This window comes from Thalassophryne amazonica, chromosome 13, assembly GCF_902500255.1.
Source record: "Thalassophryne amazonica chromosome 13, fThaAma1.1, whole genome shotgun sequence".
Taxonomy (NCBI): Eukaryota; Metazoa; Chordata; class Actinopteri; order Batrachoidiformes; family Batrachoididae; genus Thalassophryne; species Thalassophryne amazonica.
Window position 1 is genome coordinate 63,570,159 of NC_047115.1, and position 19,267 is coordinate 63,589,425.

At 42.2% G+C, this 19,267-nt stretch overlaps 1 protein-coding gene across 3 annotated transcripts in view; it reads right to left on the bottom strand.

Moving 5' to 3' along the window:
- Positions 1-18,344, bottom strand: part of asrgl1 (asparaginase and isoaspartyl peptidase 1) — a 31,671-nt gene extending 13,327 nt beyond the window's left edge. The window contains exons 1-3 of one of the 3 annotated variants that reach the window (XM_034185284.1): positions 18,249-18,344; positions 12,585-12,791; positions 4,711-4,853 (exon numbers count right to left, since the gene is read on the bottom strand). In XM_034185284.1, the coding sequence (XP_034041175.1) occupies positions 4,711-4,853; positions 12,585-12,771 (330 nt within the window). In that variant the 5' untranslated portion in view covers positions 12,772-12,791; positions 18,249-18,344. Of the gene's footprint in view, positions 1-4,710; positions 4,854-12,584; positions 12,792-18,125; positions 18,172-18,248 lie in introns of those variants that run through there. The other 2 variants (XM_034185283.1, XM_034185285.1) reach the window with 2 other exon arrangements.
- Between the last annotated feature and the right edge of the window lie 923 nt (positions 18,345-19,267).

Below are 19,267 nucleotides of genomic sequence, written 5' to 3' on the forward strand. Positions count from 1 at the left end.
TCAAAATCAAGCAGGGAGGGAGCTGACCATGGCCCACAGCCAGTGACTGTTTTCCTGCGGCTTGCACCACTCCACATCACAGCTGCCGCATCCACAATGAAAGCTGGGGATCACACTGTAACATGTGTTCCAATCACCCATGTGTAAGGTGGTGCACACATGTCTGCAAACAATGATGACATGCGGAAGAATAAAACATACTAGATCACCTCTGGATCGCCCCAACCATGTCTCAGCATGCACAGCGATGAGCATGCAGTCACAGCTGCACCTGACTGCTGTGTCACAGCTACTCACAGTTGGAGAACACATATCGTGCCATGAAGAACATCACCTTTCAACATGCCACCATGATGCACACATGTGGGCAGGCTCTGATATTATTAAAAAAACAAAAAACAGCTCATCAGCCCACTGCGCCTCATGTGACATGCGAATGCAATGTTCATATGGTCTGTCAGTCATGTGATAGCAGCTCTTTTGCCACTCATCCTGGAGCTGTGAGCCCATTCATGTGACAGGTGTACATGACACCGCTGCGTCATCGCTACTCACAACTGTAGAACACAGATCACGCAATGAAGAACATCACCTCTCAACATACCACCGCAATGCGCATGTGCCGGCTCTCCTGACATGGTAACAAATAATACATATCACCTTTGCAACGCATTCAGCAGCGCCTCAGTGTGCACTGCAGACTCCATCAGCCAGGCTGCCCCATGTGAAAATATCCTTCTGATCATGTGAATGCCATCCACCACGAGTTATAGCCCACATGACGCAGTGTCCTACAGTGCGTGCACGCTGGACAGCTGGAAGCGTGGGGCCAGCATCGATTTATTCATATCAGTTCATTACTTCCTTATTTATGTCCATGGCCATGGTTCATGAAGATGAAGGGACAGAAGGACGATAATTCTTATACTGCTGTTTATAACATGAATTAAATATTTTAAGACAAAACGAAATTCATTTGTTTCGTCATTTCCAACAAACACCCAAGTAAGTCATCAGGCATCAATTACACATCATTGCCAGTAACATGAGTGTCTCACATTTAAACAGTACATTCATTGTTCTTATAATGTTCTGTGTTATTATTTTGTCTTTACACATTTTCATCAATTCATGTACATTTCTACATTTGGTTCCGCTGCTATGTGAGCACGATATAGTATCACAACTCTCACATGGCCGCACTGTGTTCATGCACACGACCATGCAAGAAACAGTCAATGTGGGATCATACATGGCGGTCTGACCGTCTGTCCCTCCCAACAGCAGCTGAATTTTTCCAGGTTCGCCAATTCAGTTTTTTGCAGCCAGTTTCTGCCTCATTTGCCCAACTTCATGTTATGTGTGAAGGGGCCATTAGAGAGCCCTAGCACTGAAGACACTGCTGTTTAAAAACATTTTTATCCAGTTAATAAATTATTCGATAGCTGCAGCCCTAATCAAAACAACCCCAAACACCGGTACAAAGGTGGGTCAGAATCTGACTTTTCCTCATTGAAAACTGATGCTTATCAATAGAATAGAATAAAATAGAATGCTTTTTATTGACATTATACACAAGGTACAATGAAATTAAAAGACAACTCCTGTAGTGCAAAGGTGGAAAAGTGTATATATATATATATATATATATATATATATATATATAAAAAGACAAATAAGAATATATACATGTATCTACAAAGGAGCCAGTAGGTGTATATAAATAGAAGTCTGTGCTATTCATTGCATTCACCTTTATAAAAAAATAAATGCAATGAATGGTGCAGACTGAAGGCTAATTTGCATTCAATATCCGTATTGCACTTGGGTAGAACATGTTGAGTCTGGATGTGCGGGCCTTGATGGACCAGTACCTCTTTCCTGAGGGCAGCAGTGAGAACAGACTGTACCTGGGGTGTGAACCATCGAAGCTGATGCTTCTGGCTCTGCACAGACATCTGGTGTTATAGATGTCTGACAGAGGACAGCTGCGCTCCTATGATGTTCTGTGCTGACTTCCTGAGTCTCTCCAGAGGCTTCTTGTCAGCCTGAGAGCAGCTCCTGTACCACACCAAGATGTTTGTGAGGATGCTCTCTACAGAACACCTATAGAAGGACAGCAGAAGTTCCTGGGACAGGTTGACCTTCCTCAGTGACCTTAAAAAGTACAGACGCTGCTGTGCCTTTTTCACAAGGGCATTGGTGTTGGTGAACCATCGAAGCTGATGGTTCTGGCCCTGCGCAGACATCTGGTGTTATAGATGTCTGACAGAGGACAGATGCGCTCCTATGATGTTCTGTGCTGACTTCCTGAGTCTCTCCAGAGGCTTCTTGTCAGCCTGAGAGCAGCTCCTGTACCACACCAAGATGTTTGTGAGGATGCTCTCTACAGAACACCTATAGAAGGACAGCAGAAGTTCCTGGGACAGGTTGACCTTCCTCAGTGACCTTAAAAAGTACAGACGCTGCTGTGCCTTTTTCACAAGGGCATTGGTGTTGGTGCCCCATGTAAGGTACTGAGAAATGTATGTTCCCAGGAACTTGAAGTCACTGACTCTCTACAGTGTCTCACTGAATGGGGGGGGGGGGGGTGGTCCTCCCTATTCCGCCTAAAATCTAGCACCAACTCCTTTGTCTTTGAGAAGTTAAGTGCCAGGTTATTCAGGGAGCATCAAGTAGTGAGGTTCAGGACCTCCTCTCTGTAGGCCGTCTCATCGTTGTTATGAATCAGCCCAACCACAGTAGTGTCATCCGCAAATTTGACAAAGATGTTGCTGCTGTGGGTTGGTGTACAGTCATGGGTGCACAAAGTGTACAGCATGGGGCTGAGCACACAGTGCTTACTGTCAGCACTGAGGAGTGGAGGGACCCCATCCTGACTGACTGCAGACGGTTGGTGAGAAAGTCTCTGATCCATCTGCAGGTGTGCTCGCAAATGCCCAGACTGTGCAGTTTGAATAACAGTCTGTTTGGAACAAGTGTGTTAAAAGCAGAACTGAAGTCCACGAACAACATCCTTGCATAATTGCCAGACTGTTCAAGGATGCATAGTGGCTCTGGCATTGTTCAATGTTTACATGGACTGGGTGGCAGTACATGAGAAGGCGAGTGCGGAGTAAAGTGTCTGGAATCAAGACATCCCAATGGGTCCTCGGCTTTTGACATCAAAAGATCCCTGGAAAGAACTTAAGTCCTGCGGTTGTTCCGACTAGAGGTGTTTGGAGATGCCTTTGCAGGAATACAAAGGTTCAAGTTATCAGAGTATGGTTGTGGAACTAGGATATTAATTGGTGACAACTTGATGTTTTTGGTTCGAGGTCTCTTTGGAAAATTCTTGGGTACTGCTGGTATGAGTTTGTGTCAAATTAACAGTTATTTCAGAGGCTTAGGGACGTAGATGAGGAGGACCACTTGCATTGTCATGGAATGTCAGCAACAGCATTTTGGCAATAATGGGAAGGTGTGGGCATAAGCCAGCACTCAGGTGCCTTGGTGTGGATGATGTACACTGTCAAAACATGAGCATATATACTATATATAGACCAGTGGTGGGCACACTTCCGATAACAGATAATTATCAAAGATGTTTTTGTTATCGGATTATCTTTTTAGATAACTTTAAAAACCATTATCGGACTAATTATCTTCCGATGAATTGTCCTCCGATAACTGTTAGACCGATAATACAGTAAACCCACATGTAAAACATTTTGCAATGACACTTCCAGGGCTCCGTAAAAATGCCTGTTTTTACAAATAAAAAATGGAATATTTTACAAAATCACATCTCAATTATCTGTAAACACCAACACACGACACACGTCACATTAATGTGTTGGTTTACATAATGAATGATTGAACCAATCAGTGTTTAGCAGAGGCACATTTTACCCAGAATCCTTTGCGATCTGTCTGTGTGTGTTACAAAACCTCAGAATTAGTGCATTATTCAACATTAAAAGATATATGTTATATTTTAAAGCAAAAACAAAGAGTTCACCGCGCTTCTGCACAGCACAAACAAATCTGGTGCAACCAGGCAGGACCAATTTGTAAAAAAGAAGAAATAACTGGTGCAGCACAGAAATAAGTGCAAAAAGTCAGCACCTTATTAAAGACTTTTTGCACTTATTTCTGTGCTGCACCAGTTATTTCTTCTATGTTATATTTTAACTTTGTACAAATGACAGAATTGACATTAATGGAGTTATTCTATCAGTATTCACACAAAACCATAAGTCAGGATGCCTTTATTTTTCAAGACCTCTGCCTGACCGGAGCATTGTGATTAATAGAGAGCTGGCTTTGTGACTGCTCTCAGGGTGTTTCAGTGCTGTAGCCATGTAGTTTCCAGCAGGGGGCAGCATGTTCAAACATAGAAATGCTAACTCATTGAGTTTTTTGTCGCTTTCAAAAGCGATCGTGGTGTTAAAACTCAAATTCACCTTGTTAGTAGTTGCAAATGTACCAGAGACAACACAGGAAGTTATCGGTTATCTGTAACTTCCGATACATTTTTGGGTGGTTTATCTTTATCAAAGATAACTTTCCAGTTATCTGATTATCTGTTATCGAAGTTAATTTTTTGGTTATCTGTGCCCACCACTGATATAGACATATGCTACACTTGCAGTGTATTAAAATTTTATGGGTACATTATGTTTTTTCACGCCATATATATACACCATGTGTTATCAAAGTCATTCATACCTTGTCCATAACTAGTCTTGCCAGCTGGATTGGGTTTTCTATGTTGCGTACAGCAGACACGGCACCACTGGCTAGCGTTTTTCCATCCATCACCATGGCATCCATCTCCACATCTCCTTTTACATTCAGCACTGACCCACAACCTAAAACAAGATTTGAGATATGATTTGATGTATTCTGCACTCAAGGAGTATAAATATGAAGAAGCATCAATAAGAAATTTAGCATTTTGACATCTGGCCCAATGGTGGATCTTGAGGAAATCTACAAAATGATTCATGCAAGTGGTCAATATATTTTGCCAAAATGCTGGTTTGATTTTAGTTTTCTTTTCTAAATTTGTGGAAGGACAGGCTCTATGTTTGGACAGTTGGTGTTTGAGATTCCTTCTCACGGGCTATGAGGTTGCTCAACTGGAGATGTGGCCAGTTATTGTGGGCTGATGGGCAATGGGGGATGACCAGACAGATAGATGGGTGGAGGAACTAGGAAGACAGACAAATGGACACATCTAGTGCTTGAAAACGGGCAGAAATAGATTATAACAAGCTGAGGTGGACTGGTGGCACTGGACAGACAGACTGGTGTACTGCACTCCCCTACCATTCATCACTCTAAGGTGCGTGGTTGTGAAACCACCACAAACAATGCAGACAGACTTGAGAGACGGCACAGTCACAGTCCAGGCACCAGACTGTGGCTGCCCATGGCTCATAGTGGTTGGATTGTGTATAACTAACTAGGATGGGTTATTGCAGAGGACAAATTTCATTGTATGTAGTATGTATATGTACAATGACAATAAAAGTTCTATTCATTCAAACAGATAAGCAGGTGAGGTAAGGAACAAACCAACAGGGCTGACTAGCACAACTAACATCAGAATAACATGCAGGCAAGGATTAAACATAAAACCTAAATGGACTGACATCTTCCATCATCTTGAAAAACCAGGCTAGATTTACTGTTGAGTGACTAATGAAAACAAAAATGGATTACTGAATAAGCCTTCTGAAGAGCAGGTGTACTGATCCAGAGAGCCAAAGGGAGAGAAGGAGACATGACACACCTGCTATTTAGACAGTCAAAGAGGAAAACAAACAGGGATGTACAGACATGCAGACAGCAGTCATCAGAACCCCCCAAAACACCAAAAGTACAGCACCCAAAATCAGAGAAACACACATTAAACAACAAGAGCTATGAAAGCACACTCCTCAAGGGACAGCTCCAGACATTTCCAAAGAAAAAAAAAATAGGCAAGGCCAGACAAAGGAGACAAGACCAAGGTCGGCCAGTACTGGGAAAGATGCCATTGACTGGAGCAGAGGTCTAGTGGACAGAAAAGAGGATACAACATAGTGGAGACATGCAGAAGGGGTTTCTGCCATGTTGAGGGCTGTCTGTTTGTAGGTTGCTCAGTGGTCAAAATAGGACAGCTTTTTGGAGGCTGGCAGTTCAGGAGGTCAGTGTAGAGACCTCAAAAAGACAAACTCATCTGCTGATGGGCAGGTGATGCTGTCTGGTCAGCACCATTGGGACAGGGGCAGGTTGTGACACCCATCACTAAACCAGGAACAGGATGTGCGCCCATCAGTTTGATGGCAGGGGCAATAATATAAGATAATCCTTTATTAGTCCCACAATAGACACCTCAGGTATCTCAGGGTGGTTGACAGACAAGATGCGTGCTGGACTGTTAATCACCTCAGGATCGTGATCAAGGGAGGTACACAGCATCACTGCTGCCTTCATCGATAAGAAGGTGATGGTCTAGTGGTTAAGCAATGGGTTTAAGACTATAACATCCTTGGTGCAAACCCCTGTCCAGCTGAGTAATCACTAAGAGCCCTTGGGCAAGGTCCTCAATCCCCAAGTTGCTGCCAGTGTGTAGTGAGCATGTTGCAAGGCAGCACCCTGACATCGGTGTGTGAATGGGTGAATGTGAGGCATAACTGTAAAGCACTTTGAACTTCTGATTCAGATGGAAAAACGCTATGTAAGTGCAGTTCATTTACCATTTAATATCAGGAAGGGAAACAGGCTTAAGCCCTAGTCGGACCGAATAATGAATAATTGTGCGAGTCGAGTTATTCAATAAATGTGGGCTCTTAGAGGCCGATTATTCGGCTAACGAGGGTGACCTCTGAACGTGGCACTAATTTTGTGAAGTTCAAAATTTAACAAAAAATAGTGTGGGGTGATTTGTGTACGAGGACAAAAAGATGTTAGAGGCATGTTAGTGGCGAGTACAAAGCTGTTAGAACCCATTACTCGAATAGCTGGCGGCTACGAGAACAGGCTACCTGCAACAAAGCAGGTTCCCCTCTGAGAAAGCCCTTGTAGCCTTTTTTAAACATCTGTTTCCTGCAATTCCTTCAGAACAACATCATATACATGGCTCATTATTTGAATAATCAATGAAATTTCTGACAAATCCATACGTGGCTCATTATTCGGTCTGACATCTCTGCCACACACACTGTTCGGGGAAGAGTCAGGGAAGGTAGGTGGGTCACCCCCACTTCTCCACCCTTTGACTCGGGGACAAACTTTTCAGATCACCACCGCAGACACATGGGATAGTCTCTGAGGAGGAAGAGACGACACAGCAACACCTTCAAGGCAGGACCTGAAGGGGCAAATAACACCACTGCCACCTTGCACTCAGTAACACGAAAGATGTGGCTCTACTGTTGCTCGACTCAGGTACTGCAGACGTGTGCAGTTCCACTGCTGCCTCGAACCCAGACTCAAGATCACGAGATGTGCTCAGCTATATCACTGCCTGGGAATCAGGAGAGATGCAGTGAGCTTCAACTTCCTCAGGAACAGGATAATCAGAGTTCGACTGTCGTCATCACCATTATCTCCAAGAAGATGTGGGACTATCACTACCTCAGAGCCGGAGTCAGATGGTGTTTGGTGCCTCAACCCCTTAAGGATCTAAAGTGAAAGGGCATTGACTTACTTGGAGAATACACTGAGGCCATGTTCAGACTGCCTGAAAATATTCGATTTACGTGCATATTTGATTTGAATGAGTCTATGGTGCAAGTCTGGTCAACCAAAAGCCGCGTTTTTATTAATCCGTTTTGACCCTCATTTGTCAGTAGTTTGAAATGTGAATCAAATTGCATTTTTGCAAAACTATTTCTGTCTGAAGACTCGGATCGGATTCCAGGTGTGCTTTGTGACTTTTCATGCTACGGCGTGTGGTTGTAGGGGGAACTGTGAGAGGTGCTGTACAGAGAAATGTACACTTCCACTGCTCTTCTCTGAGTTTTCACACAGAACCAATAAACGCAGTCAAAAAAAAAAAAAAAAAAAGGTAAAAACTTTCAACATGGTATGTATTTTCATGGACGTGCTGTTGAGTGACAGCCGTAACCATTGTATAGCTGAAAGAGACAGATGGAGAGGGGAATAGAGGAAGGAGGAACAGGGGAAGAGGAGAAAATATGCACGCACACACACACACAGGTTCAGTCATGCTTCAGATGCATGGTGTGATGTGGTTCTGTTGTAGTATCAGAAAGTGGAGCAAAAGATCCAGGTGGCAGCTGAAGGCTCCCCTGACCCAAGCATGCCATTCCCACACTCTTCCCACATGTCCTGCTGGCTGCTGTATCTTTACCACAGTAACCGATGTGGATCTGAGCTTGCGCGACAGGACATAGATCAAATTTCGGCACTTGCTGTATGTAATGTAGACAGTTGATCAATGAGACCAAATTTGAAAATCAAATATCTACTTAGCCAATCACACGGTGGAAATCTATGCATTTTACCATGTCGACTTGGTCAAAAGAATTTGCTTAAGTTCAAGCCAAGCACCGGAATGGGGACAGAAAGTGATTTAATGGAGTTTTGAGCATTACATTGTTGATGCAACACAGACTGGTTGGAGTATTTCTTGAACTCATGACTTACAGAGCTTCTAATGCCAAATCTCTCTGGGTTGATCTGACACAGAAAGAGCCAATGATTAACAGGACTGTGTGCAAAGTCACTGCTTGTTACAACCAAAATATGCAGAAGAGCATCTCACATCAAAGCGGGTGGCATACAACAGCAGAAGACCACAATGGGTGCAAATCCCATCAGTTAAGAACACAAAACTGAGGCTACAGTGGGCACACGGTCACCATAATAATTGGACAATGGAAGACTGGAAAGACATTGCCTCATGTGGAGAGTCTTGATGCAGATGGTAGGGTCATAGTTTTGTATAAAGGACATGAATCATTCTGCCTTGTATCAACAATTCAGGCTGGTTGTGGCTTATTGATAAGGCAAATGCATGATGCTATTCAATCAGTATGGACCAAAATGTGAAGAAAGCTTATTGAATCTAAAGGGGCCTTCACACTAGGCTGAATGGGAATCCAATCCCTAGAGGCTGAATGCCGCGTCAACCTACACTCAGCCAAGGTCGAGGCACACCCGAAAGTCCACTGACAGCAGTCCTCCGAGTGCATCCCCAACAGTCGGGCACAATTGTGCGCCCAGCCCGAATGCAGAGCACGTGCTCACTACTGTCGAGGTGTGGTCGAAGTGCTGAAAGCTCGTACAGCGGACAAAGTGCAGTGTGATCACAGTCCAGACTGCATTCGAGGGATATTTGCCATGGTCAGACACGTCAAATCTTGCCGGCATGTCCAGATTGTGCCATACGTGCACCCCCACTGGATCCCATTTGAGGTTTGCAAAGGAGACATTTGTATGTGCAATGTCTATGGCACACATTCATCTTGTGAACTACACATGGACATTGCGCAATCAAACCGAAGGCACGGTGTGTCCCTGCGGGCCAATGCGTCCCACAGTGCACATCTGAACTGGGTGTTATATCCATAATAAACCTCAGAACAAATACAGTCATGCCCTCTCATGGGTTGGATGATGATTGTGGAATATTAAGATAAACTTAGCTGGAACACCACGTGGAGTTGCGCGGTGCAGCGCTGCTGGCCCCACGGCCAGTCACTGCGTTCCACCGGCTCTGTGCAGTGCAACACAACACATCTGACCACAGTGACAGCGCAAGTCACAACTCAAGCATTTTGTCACATGTGCACCATCCACGATGATGCACCTGTGTTGGCAAGCGATCAAGACAGAGAAAAATCAAATCCCCTTCGGAACGCCTTCAGCTGCGCCTTAGCGCGCATGATGAAAACCAGCCAGGCTGCGCCATGTGAAAATATCCATATCATCCTGTGACCAGCCAGCTAGCGAAGGAAAATGTCATGTCCACCACCAGATATACACTCAACAAAAACATAAACGCAACACTTTTGGTTTTGCTCCCATTTTGTATGAGATGAACTCAAAGATCTAAAACTTTTTCCACATACACAATATCACCATTTCCCTCAAATATTGTTCACAAACCAGTCTAAATCTGTGATAGTGAGCACTTCTCCTTTGCTGAGATAATCCATCCCACCCCACAGGTGTGCCATATCAAGATGCTGATTAGACACCATGATTAGTGCACAGGTGTGCCTTAGACTGCCCACAATAAAAGGCCACTCTGAAAGGTGCAGTTTGTTTTACTGGGGGGGGGATACCAGTCAGTATCTGGTGTGACCACCATTTGCCTCATGCAGTGCAACACATCTCCTTCGCATAGAGTTGATCAGGTTGTCAATTGTGGCCTGTGGAATGTTGGTCCACTCCTCTTCAATGGCTGTGCGAAGTTGCTGGAAGTGCAAAGTTCCTGGTACATGCTGTCGTATACGCCGGTCCAGAGCATCCCAAACATGCTCCATGGGTGACATGTCCGGTGAGTATGCCGGCCATGCAAGAACTGGGACATTTTCAGCTTCCAAGAATTGTGTACAGATCCTTGCAACATGGGGCCGTGCATTATCCTGCTGCAACATGAGGTGATGTTCTTGGATGTATGGCACAACAATGGGCCTCAGGATCTCGTCACGGTATCTCTGTGCATTCAAAATGCCATCAATAAAATGCACCTGTGTTCTTCGTCCATAACAGGCGCCTGCCCATACCATAACCCCACCGCCACCATGGGCCACTCGATCCACAACATTGACATCAGAAAACCGCTCACCCGCACGACGCCACACACACTGTCTGCCATCTGCCCTGGATAGTGTGAACCGGGATTCATCCATGAAGAGAACACCTCTCCAACGTGCCAAACACCAGCGAATGTGAGCATTTGCCCACTCAAGTCGGTTACGACGACGAACTAGAGTCAGGTCAAGACCCCGATGAGGACGACGAGCATGCAGATGAGCTTCCCTGAGACGGTTTCTGACAGTTTGTACAGAAATTCTTTGATTATGCAAACCGATTGTTTCAGCAGCTGTCCGAGTGGCTGGTCTCAGACGATCTTGAAGGTGAACATGCTGGATGTGGAGGTCCTGGGCTGGTGTGGTTACACGTGGTCTGCGGTTGTGAGGCTGGTTGGATGTACTGCCAAATTCTCTGAAACGCCTTTGGAGACGGCTTATGGTAGAGAAATGAACATTCAATACATGAGCAACAGCTCTGGTTGACATTCCTGCTGTCAGCATGCCAATTGCACGCTCCCTCAAATCTTGCGACATCTGTGGCATTGTGCTGTGTGATAAAACTGCACCTTTCAGAGTGGCCTTTTATTGTGGGCAGTCTAAGGCACGCCTGTGCACTAATCATGGTGTCTAATCAGCATCTTGATATGGCACACCTGTGAGGTGGGATGGATTATCTCAGCAAAGGAGAAGTGCTCACTATCACAGATTTAGACTGGTTTGTGAACAATATTTGAGGGAAATGGTGATACTGTGTATGTGGAAAAAGTTTTCGATCTTTGAGTTCATCTCATACAAAATGGGAGCAAAACCAAAAGTGTTGCGTTTATATTTTTGTTGAGTGATGTGGTGCCCTGCGGTGCGAGCTATCCTGCCACACTTTAGGACGCGCAGCCCCTCTGTGTCCCTGGACAACAGCCCCTTCATGCACCTGCCAGCTCCTCCATCAGCTTGCCCTGCTGTAGCCGTGAACTGTGCGCGCACTGACCGTTCAGTGTATGCGCGAGGGACGGGGGAGGCTGTGATCAACATCTTTAACACATGACGTTTCCAGTTCATACGTTAGATGTATTTTTACATCAGGTTTCGGCAGGTCATGTGAAGAGGGCAGACAGTGCTGGTCCACACGCTCTCCATGCTTGCCTCCCAGACTTTAACAGCGGGCAGCAATTGGACCTCAGTGCAGTCTAACAGCATCCTACATGGTCATACTGTGTTCCACCAATGTTCAACCTGCACACGTACACACGATTCTGCACACCTAAGTCGACACGGGATCCGCCCACATTCTAGGTGGTCACAAGCATTTGTACACGGCTGTCCAAATGTCTGTCCCTCCCAAATAAGTCTCAAACTTTGCCATTTTTCCTTATTTGCCCTGATTCGGCCTCTTTCATGTCTTACATCTCTTAGGGACCCTTCACACTTCCATACGTGGCTCATTATTTATGGCTTTATGATTCGGTCTGACATCTGTGCCACACACACACACACACTCTCTCTCTCTAAGAATGGCATTAACATTATAATGATGTTAACGCCATTCTGAAGGTAACTGCAGTGTACTAATTGGCAACTGAGCATTTCCAAAATGCAAATCATGAATGAAAAAGCACACTCATCCATGTAGATTCCTAAGATGGTGGGAAATTCAGCATCATATTAACATTATACTCTCAGTATAAAATGGACTTATTAAAATTGCACATAATAGACTAAAAACTGATCTTTTGTAATAGTTGTATTGATCTTGTTCAAAACTACAGACAAAGAAAGCGAGTGTGACAAATGCTGTATGATGATTAATTCCATGTATTACTGTAGTACCTGCATTGAAGGAGGGGTTGTTCTCCATGGTCGTCACAGCCTCCACCACTGCATCCATGGCACTACCCCCCGCTTGGAGAATCATGTAACCCCTCCGGACTGCTGAACAAACACCTAAAGTTGCCATCTCAACCCGCTCCTTCGGAATATCTCCAGCCCCTCCATGGACCACCAATACAGGCAGCATGGTAATCACCTGTTTGTTAGCTGGGGTGGTGGGGTAGACAGAAAGTAATCAAAGAACAGGTTAGTTTAGATTCGGCAGAAATCAATTCACTTCCTTGTCTGCAGATTTCAGTCTATATTCTGGGTCACAGTTGGCTCATACCATCAGGAATATATTCAGTTTCAAATGTTGCAGCATCAATTTGCTGCTCCCATTTTACTCCATAAATTAAGCGGGAAATACATGAAGAACCACTAGACAAACAATGACATTAACAGCAACAAATGACAAAATCCATGTCTGAACCAACAGCAAGGACAACAAAATTATTATCAAAAAAACAAAACGAAGATGGACATACTTGGTTGGGGATGTGTTCATGATGACAGCAGCAACAGTGTAGCAGATGCAATGAGTTGTGCGATATTGTGACTTCTGAATGACTGAGGAGTTGCTTCTGTGGCACGTAGCCTGAAAACTGCAGCTGCTAGACCCCCCAGGTTTGCAGGGCAGCCCAGAGCAACAGCAACACCACAGGGTACAGAGACCAGTGCCCTTGGTGCTTATTCCCAGGTACCTTAGTGTGAAGCAGACGAGTTTCTTTGCCTGTTTGTGCTTCTTTCGCCCAACTTCATGTTATATTTTTGTTCAATGTATACTATTCCAATTAGGAGTCATGCGTTGGGGGGCTAGAGCCTATCCCAGCGGTCACTGAGTGAAAGGCAGGGTACACTCTGGACAGTCTGCCAGTCAAATTGCGTGGCCACATATAGACAAATAAAATCATTCGTGGTCAATTTTTTATGTGTCTAATTCACCTAACCTGCATGCCTTTGGAAAGAAGCCAGAGCACCCAAAGGGAACCCATGCCAACGCCACAATGAAAGCACCATGTCTGAAATGAACCTGGGACCGTCTAGCTGTGAGGCAACAATGCAAACCACCAAGCCAGCAGTTACTTCTCAAAGAAAATTAAATGATCTTTGAACACAGTAACACTGGTGCTGAGCTAATTTGGAGCAGGAGCAGTGTGCACAGTAACAGAAGTTATACTGCAACCAAGTACAACTGTGGAAGTGTCCTGGGATCAGACTACACAAGTGTCCGTTTACATGCAGAAGAATGCAGCTAGAAATACGACAAACAAAAAACAGTAGACCAAACTACACAAGTGCACATCATACCTCTTTTTTGCGTGCTAGTTATTGTCAGTATAAGTAAAGCGTTGATTTGTGCAGCCATGCTGCACTGAGCGCATAATCCCGTCAGATCTGAGGAGCAGCGTTGTAATCAAGACCACCCAAACTGAGACCAAGTGGTCACTGAGACCAGGGTGAATCCAGACCGAGACAACACCATGACAAATGCAGAATAAAACCAACTCAAGAGCTGGAATGGACCTGCATGACATATTTAAAATGTAGAATATATAATCCACAAGTACAATTATTCATTACTAAACTACATTACTTTTTTCTTTTTACCTCCGCCAAGGAGGTTATGTTTTCAGTTGAGTTTGTTTGTCTGTTTGTCAGCAGGATAACTCAAAACGTTTTGAACGGAGTTTGATGAAATTTTGTGGAGTGGTTGAAAATGACAAGAGGAACAAGTGATTAAATTTTAGTGGTGATCTGGATCATGATCTGGATCCAGGAATTTTTTAAATGATTCTTTGCCATTGCGGGATAGGGGAAATTTGACATTCTAGTTTCTAACACCACAAAAACAAGGCAGAAAGGCTTGAAAAAAATTAGGGTGTAACATAGTCAAATGTTCTATCAAACAACAAAGTTTGGTGATCGAATCCGGATTCTGGATCTGGTGATCCAGAATATGCAAAAATATAGGGAAAATAGAAAATGTGTCAGTGTGAGGTGACAAATGAAGCTAGAGATGCACAACTAACACCAAATTGTAGCTGAATCTGTACTGATTCAGTAAGGTGTCATCAGATTTGCTTCAAATGTTATGGAGCTAGATCCAGAAGAAAACCGCCATTACCGAAAAATTGTTTTTATACAATAACTTTTGAACTAATAAAGACATAAAAGTGATTCTAAGTTCTAGTGGTATGTTTTCATGGTCAAGGATGTCAAATATAAAGGAAAGAAAAGTGTATGTATCATAGTTTTGGTTGTAACACTGAATTGTTGAATAGATCACTGTGCCAAGGAGGGAATCCCTTTAGGGTCAGTGACCCTATGGCCTTGTTAGTAAACGATGTCAAATACAACACACTGCAAAGAGGAAATCCCTCATGACAAACTATACAGGGCTGGGGAACACAATGAATTTATTAGATGAAGGACTATCATTTGGCATTATTATATTTTAGTGGCAATGAATATCACTATCCAGATTACTTCACTTAGCAAAAGCAAAGTGATGAGTCAGTAGTATACTCAGCAGTGGTTAAGTTCTGGTTCAGTGCACATCACTGAACAAAGTACACAAGGTGCAAAACCCACTCCCAGGTGTGGATGAATCACGCCTAGGATCCAGAAAACCCAGAGGCTGAAATCAGCACCTTACTGTCGCATATATTCTGCTTCGGTGCACTTCACTGAATATATAGAAGGTGCACTTCATTATGTAGCATATGCAACACTTAAAAAATAGTTCTATTTAAAAATTTACTGTTATTTATTTAGAGAAGTGTTTCATAAATGTTAAATTAATATATTTGCAGTTTAGTTGAATAATAAATTGAATTTGTTTTTGTCTATAAGCACATACAATATCAATATCAGTGCTCAGATGACAGTAGCTTCTGGGAAAGGTGCAAGTTGCAATAAACTGATGCCAAGCGCTAAGGATACATGCTATCCAGTCACAGCAGATGAAACTTTTTTTTACTACTGAGCAAACATCATTGTTAGACTTTTTTAGGTTCAATGATTCCACAGCGTGTAGATGTTATGGCGTCAGTGACCCCATGACCTTGGCGGAGGTTTGCACTCTGAGTGCTTCTAGTTTTTAAATATAGCATAATTCTAGTTTGTTTAGAATCGACAAGCAAGTACATTGCTAACCCTAGAAAACAGAACAAGTTATAAATTTCCAAAGATATATTCAAGCATACGGACTCTTTTAGCAAATACTAAATAATGACTGAAGTAATAAATAGTAATTGCCATATATGTAAAATGTTTGGAATCCAGAGTCCTCAATGTCCGAGATGGAGACATGACCATATAAAAATATAGATGAGACTATCTCAAGTACTACAACAGGGCTCAAAAGGGAATAGGTCCTGATTAGTCCTTGGCGGCGAGACCACCAGGAGCTGTACCAACCTGGTCTCACAGCAAGTCACGATTCAGTAGCACGAAATATACATTAATCTATTGGTTCATGATATTGTGACGAGAAGTGCCTCATTTTCATCACGGCAGCACAAATTCATACTGCCATAGCCATCCCAAGGTGGTGGCTGTAGCCAGATAGTGGTCAATGAAGAATTACACAGAGGTCAAACTTTAAAAATGCTCCAATCATGTTGAAAACTACCACATTATTTGTCTGATCATAACAATTCCAAAAAGGTATAGTTTGGACCATCTATGATGGAATGTTCTGGAGTTATGAGGTAAAAACAGCAAAAATGGTGACAAAGGTCAGTTTCAGTTTGTACAGGGGTCAAAAGTTAAAGTTGCTCCAATTTCAGTAAAAAAAACAAAACCAAATATGCAAATCATTGTTTGGGTTAATAGGGTTCTAAAAATGAATAGTTTGCACCATCTGTCATGCTTAGTTATGTTACAGGGTAACATGTCACATGTCAGAATTCAATGGATGTTGACCTTGTTTGACCTTTACTTTGGAGACAAAGCATTCAGTACAGTCAAAACTATTCCATTTATTGATCCTTTTATTTCAACCAAAGGACAAAAACCACTAGACCATCACCTCCACTTGGGGAGGTGATGGTCTAGTGGTTAAGGCCTTAGGCTTGAGACCAGAAGATCCTCGGTTCAAATCCCAGCCTGACAGGAAAATCACAAAGGGCCCTTGGGTAAGGTCTTTAATCCCCTATTGCTCCCAGTGTGTAGTGAGTGCCTTGTATGGCAGCACCCTGACATCAGGGCGAATGTGAGGCTTTACTGTAAAGCGCTTAGAGCGTCTGATGCAGACGGAAAAGCGCTATATAAATGCAGTCCATTTTACCATTTACTACAGAACTCTGTAGCATGTGAGACTACGTCTTTCGCAATCAAGAAGGTGGTTACTGTCATTTAGCCACATTTTTAGTATTTAGGAAAAATATATGCTGTTTATTACAAATGGGCTTGCTATTTCCTGGCATGAGTGTTACGTATTTATGGAAGAAACAATCAGCAAGGGGAAAGGTTGTGTGCTAGGAATAACGCTTCAAAATAAAAATCTGCATTTCAGCAAGGGGTGTGACATCCCTATTTCCCGGTATAAACCTGTGTAAGTTAAGAAGACACATCTGTGACCTTTCTGCCTGAGTTCATTCCACTTCCCTCCCGCAGTCCATTACAATGCTGATTCAGGCAATTCCAATCAAATGTGGATGAAGCATGTTGCAATTTCACTGATAACTTGGTGACTAATGTTTCCTCAGGAATGTCGACTCAAGGTGTACTTTGAAATCAAGCATCAATACAACTGTGACTCTATAAAAGGTTTTAGTCCTGAAAAGTTAGAAAGAAATTTTAAAACTCAACAGATAAGTGACATGAGAGAGGAAAAAAATAATGAAAATGTTACAATCATGTTTTCTTCTGATGCATCGTTATACAACCATAATAATAAATAAATAAATACTGTGTTGAGGCATCAGAAAAATGATATTTGATGTATATACAAATCTACATGTATATGTGTGCGACAGTGTATGCATCCAGTATACACACATTTTTCTATTTGTTCTTCAACTTCCAAACATGACCAAAAGGAAAAAAAAGAAAAAAAAAAAAAAGAACAGCACCTGTGAGGCTGTTAACACAAGCGTACCCCAAAACAATCCCACAAGTCAATGTGCTGTAGTCAAGAGATGTTGCCATATTGAATTTGAGAAAGTTCTCTGTATTTACGTTATGTCTGGCAACATAAATCTACATGATTCTATAATGATTTTACATTTACATTAGGGATAGCAAACATATAGATCAACTGATTCTGTAATGATTCCACATTTACTAATATACACATTTATGTACTTTTGGCAAAACTACATAGAACCAGTTAGTTTTCAGCCAATGTGTCACAGCCTCAAATGATTACTCAATTTTAAAACAATTTAAATAAATAATGGTTAGTTCAAGTGGTCTGCTGCAAAAATTGATAGAAATAAAAATTAAACAAAGCCAGTAAATACACGGTTTTATCAGTAAAAAATTAAGATTTACCAGGCTGGCTGTGCTTATTTAAATTTCAGTAAAATTTGTATTCAGGATTAAAATAAATAAATAGCCTCACTTACACCTTAACACCACAGTTATTGCCGGTTTGAAGAAATGTTCATAATCTACCTGAACTGTCTGTGTCGAAATAAAGCGGTTAAGGCGAAAATCCACCGACGAATCCAAAGACAAGACCAACATTTCCGTCAGTCACAAATCACGCAGACAAACCTATAGAGATAAAGACACACTAGAGAGCCCATCAGGCTCCTTTGCGCGAAATTTTAGACGTCCATATTGGTATAGGAAACCCGTTGTACGAACAGCAACGCTAACGCTTGTCAAACGAATTCATTGCAAATATCTGCCTTCTGGTGGTTTATATATATATATATATATATATATATATATATATATATATATATATATATATATATATATATATATATATATATATATATATTTTTTTTTTTTTTTTTTTTTTTTTTTTTCAGTGATTAATTTCCACAACTGAGATTGTATTTAAGTGCAGAAAGACGGTAAAACTTTGGGCTGCAGTTCATTCAAGGAACAATAACAGAATTTTATAAAGCGTGCTCAACCTCATTCTCTAACAAAAACATTACATGGATTTGTATTTTCAAACAAGACGAGTAATTTATCATAAAGGTTGGAATTAAATTATGTTTTTTTGGTACATATTTTGTACCAGTATAAAATGCAAGTACAAAAATAAAACATAAAAAAGCATAAGCACTTATTTCCAAAGTAGTAATCAAATTTTCAAAAATATAACGCATTTATGAATGAAGTGTGATTTTACACACACACACACACACACACACACACACACACACACACACACACACACACACACACTTTATAGATGATTGGAAATTGTCAGATATTGTATTATTATTAGTTCCATTTTTGTTGTAGCAAGGATAAAAGATTGAGTGATATTTTTTGACAACCTCTGTCTCCCAGTAACAGCATTCAGCCTCATTTATAATAGAATTCTTTCCAGTGTCACTGAATGACAGAACTGGCTGCTGTTCTTTAATAAAAACGCATTTTTTGCATAAATTCTATTCTGTTATCACATTAAAGATCCACGTATTAAACAGCAACAGTGTGTAGACAGGATC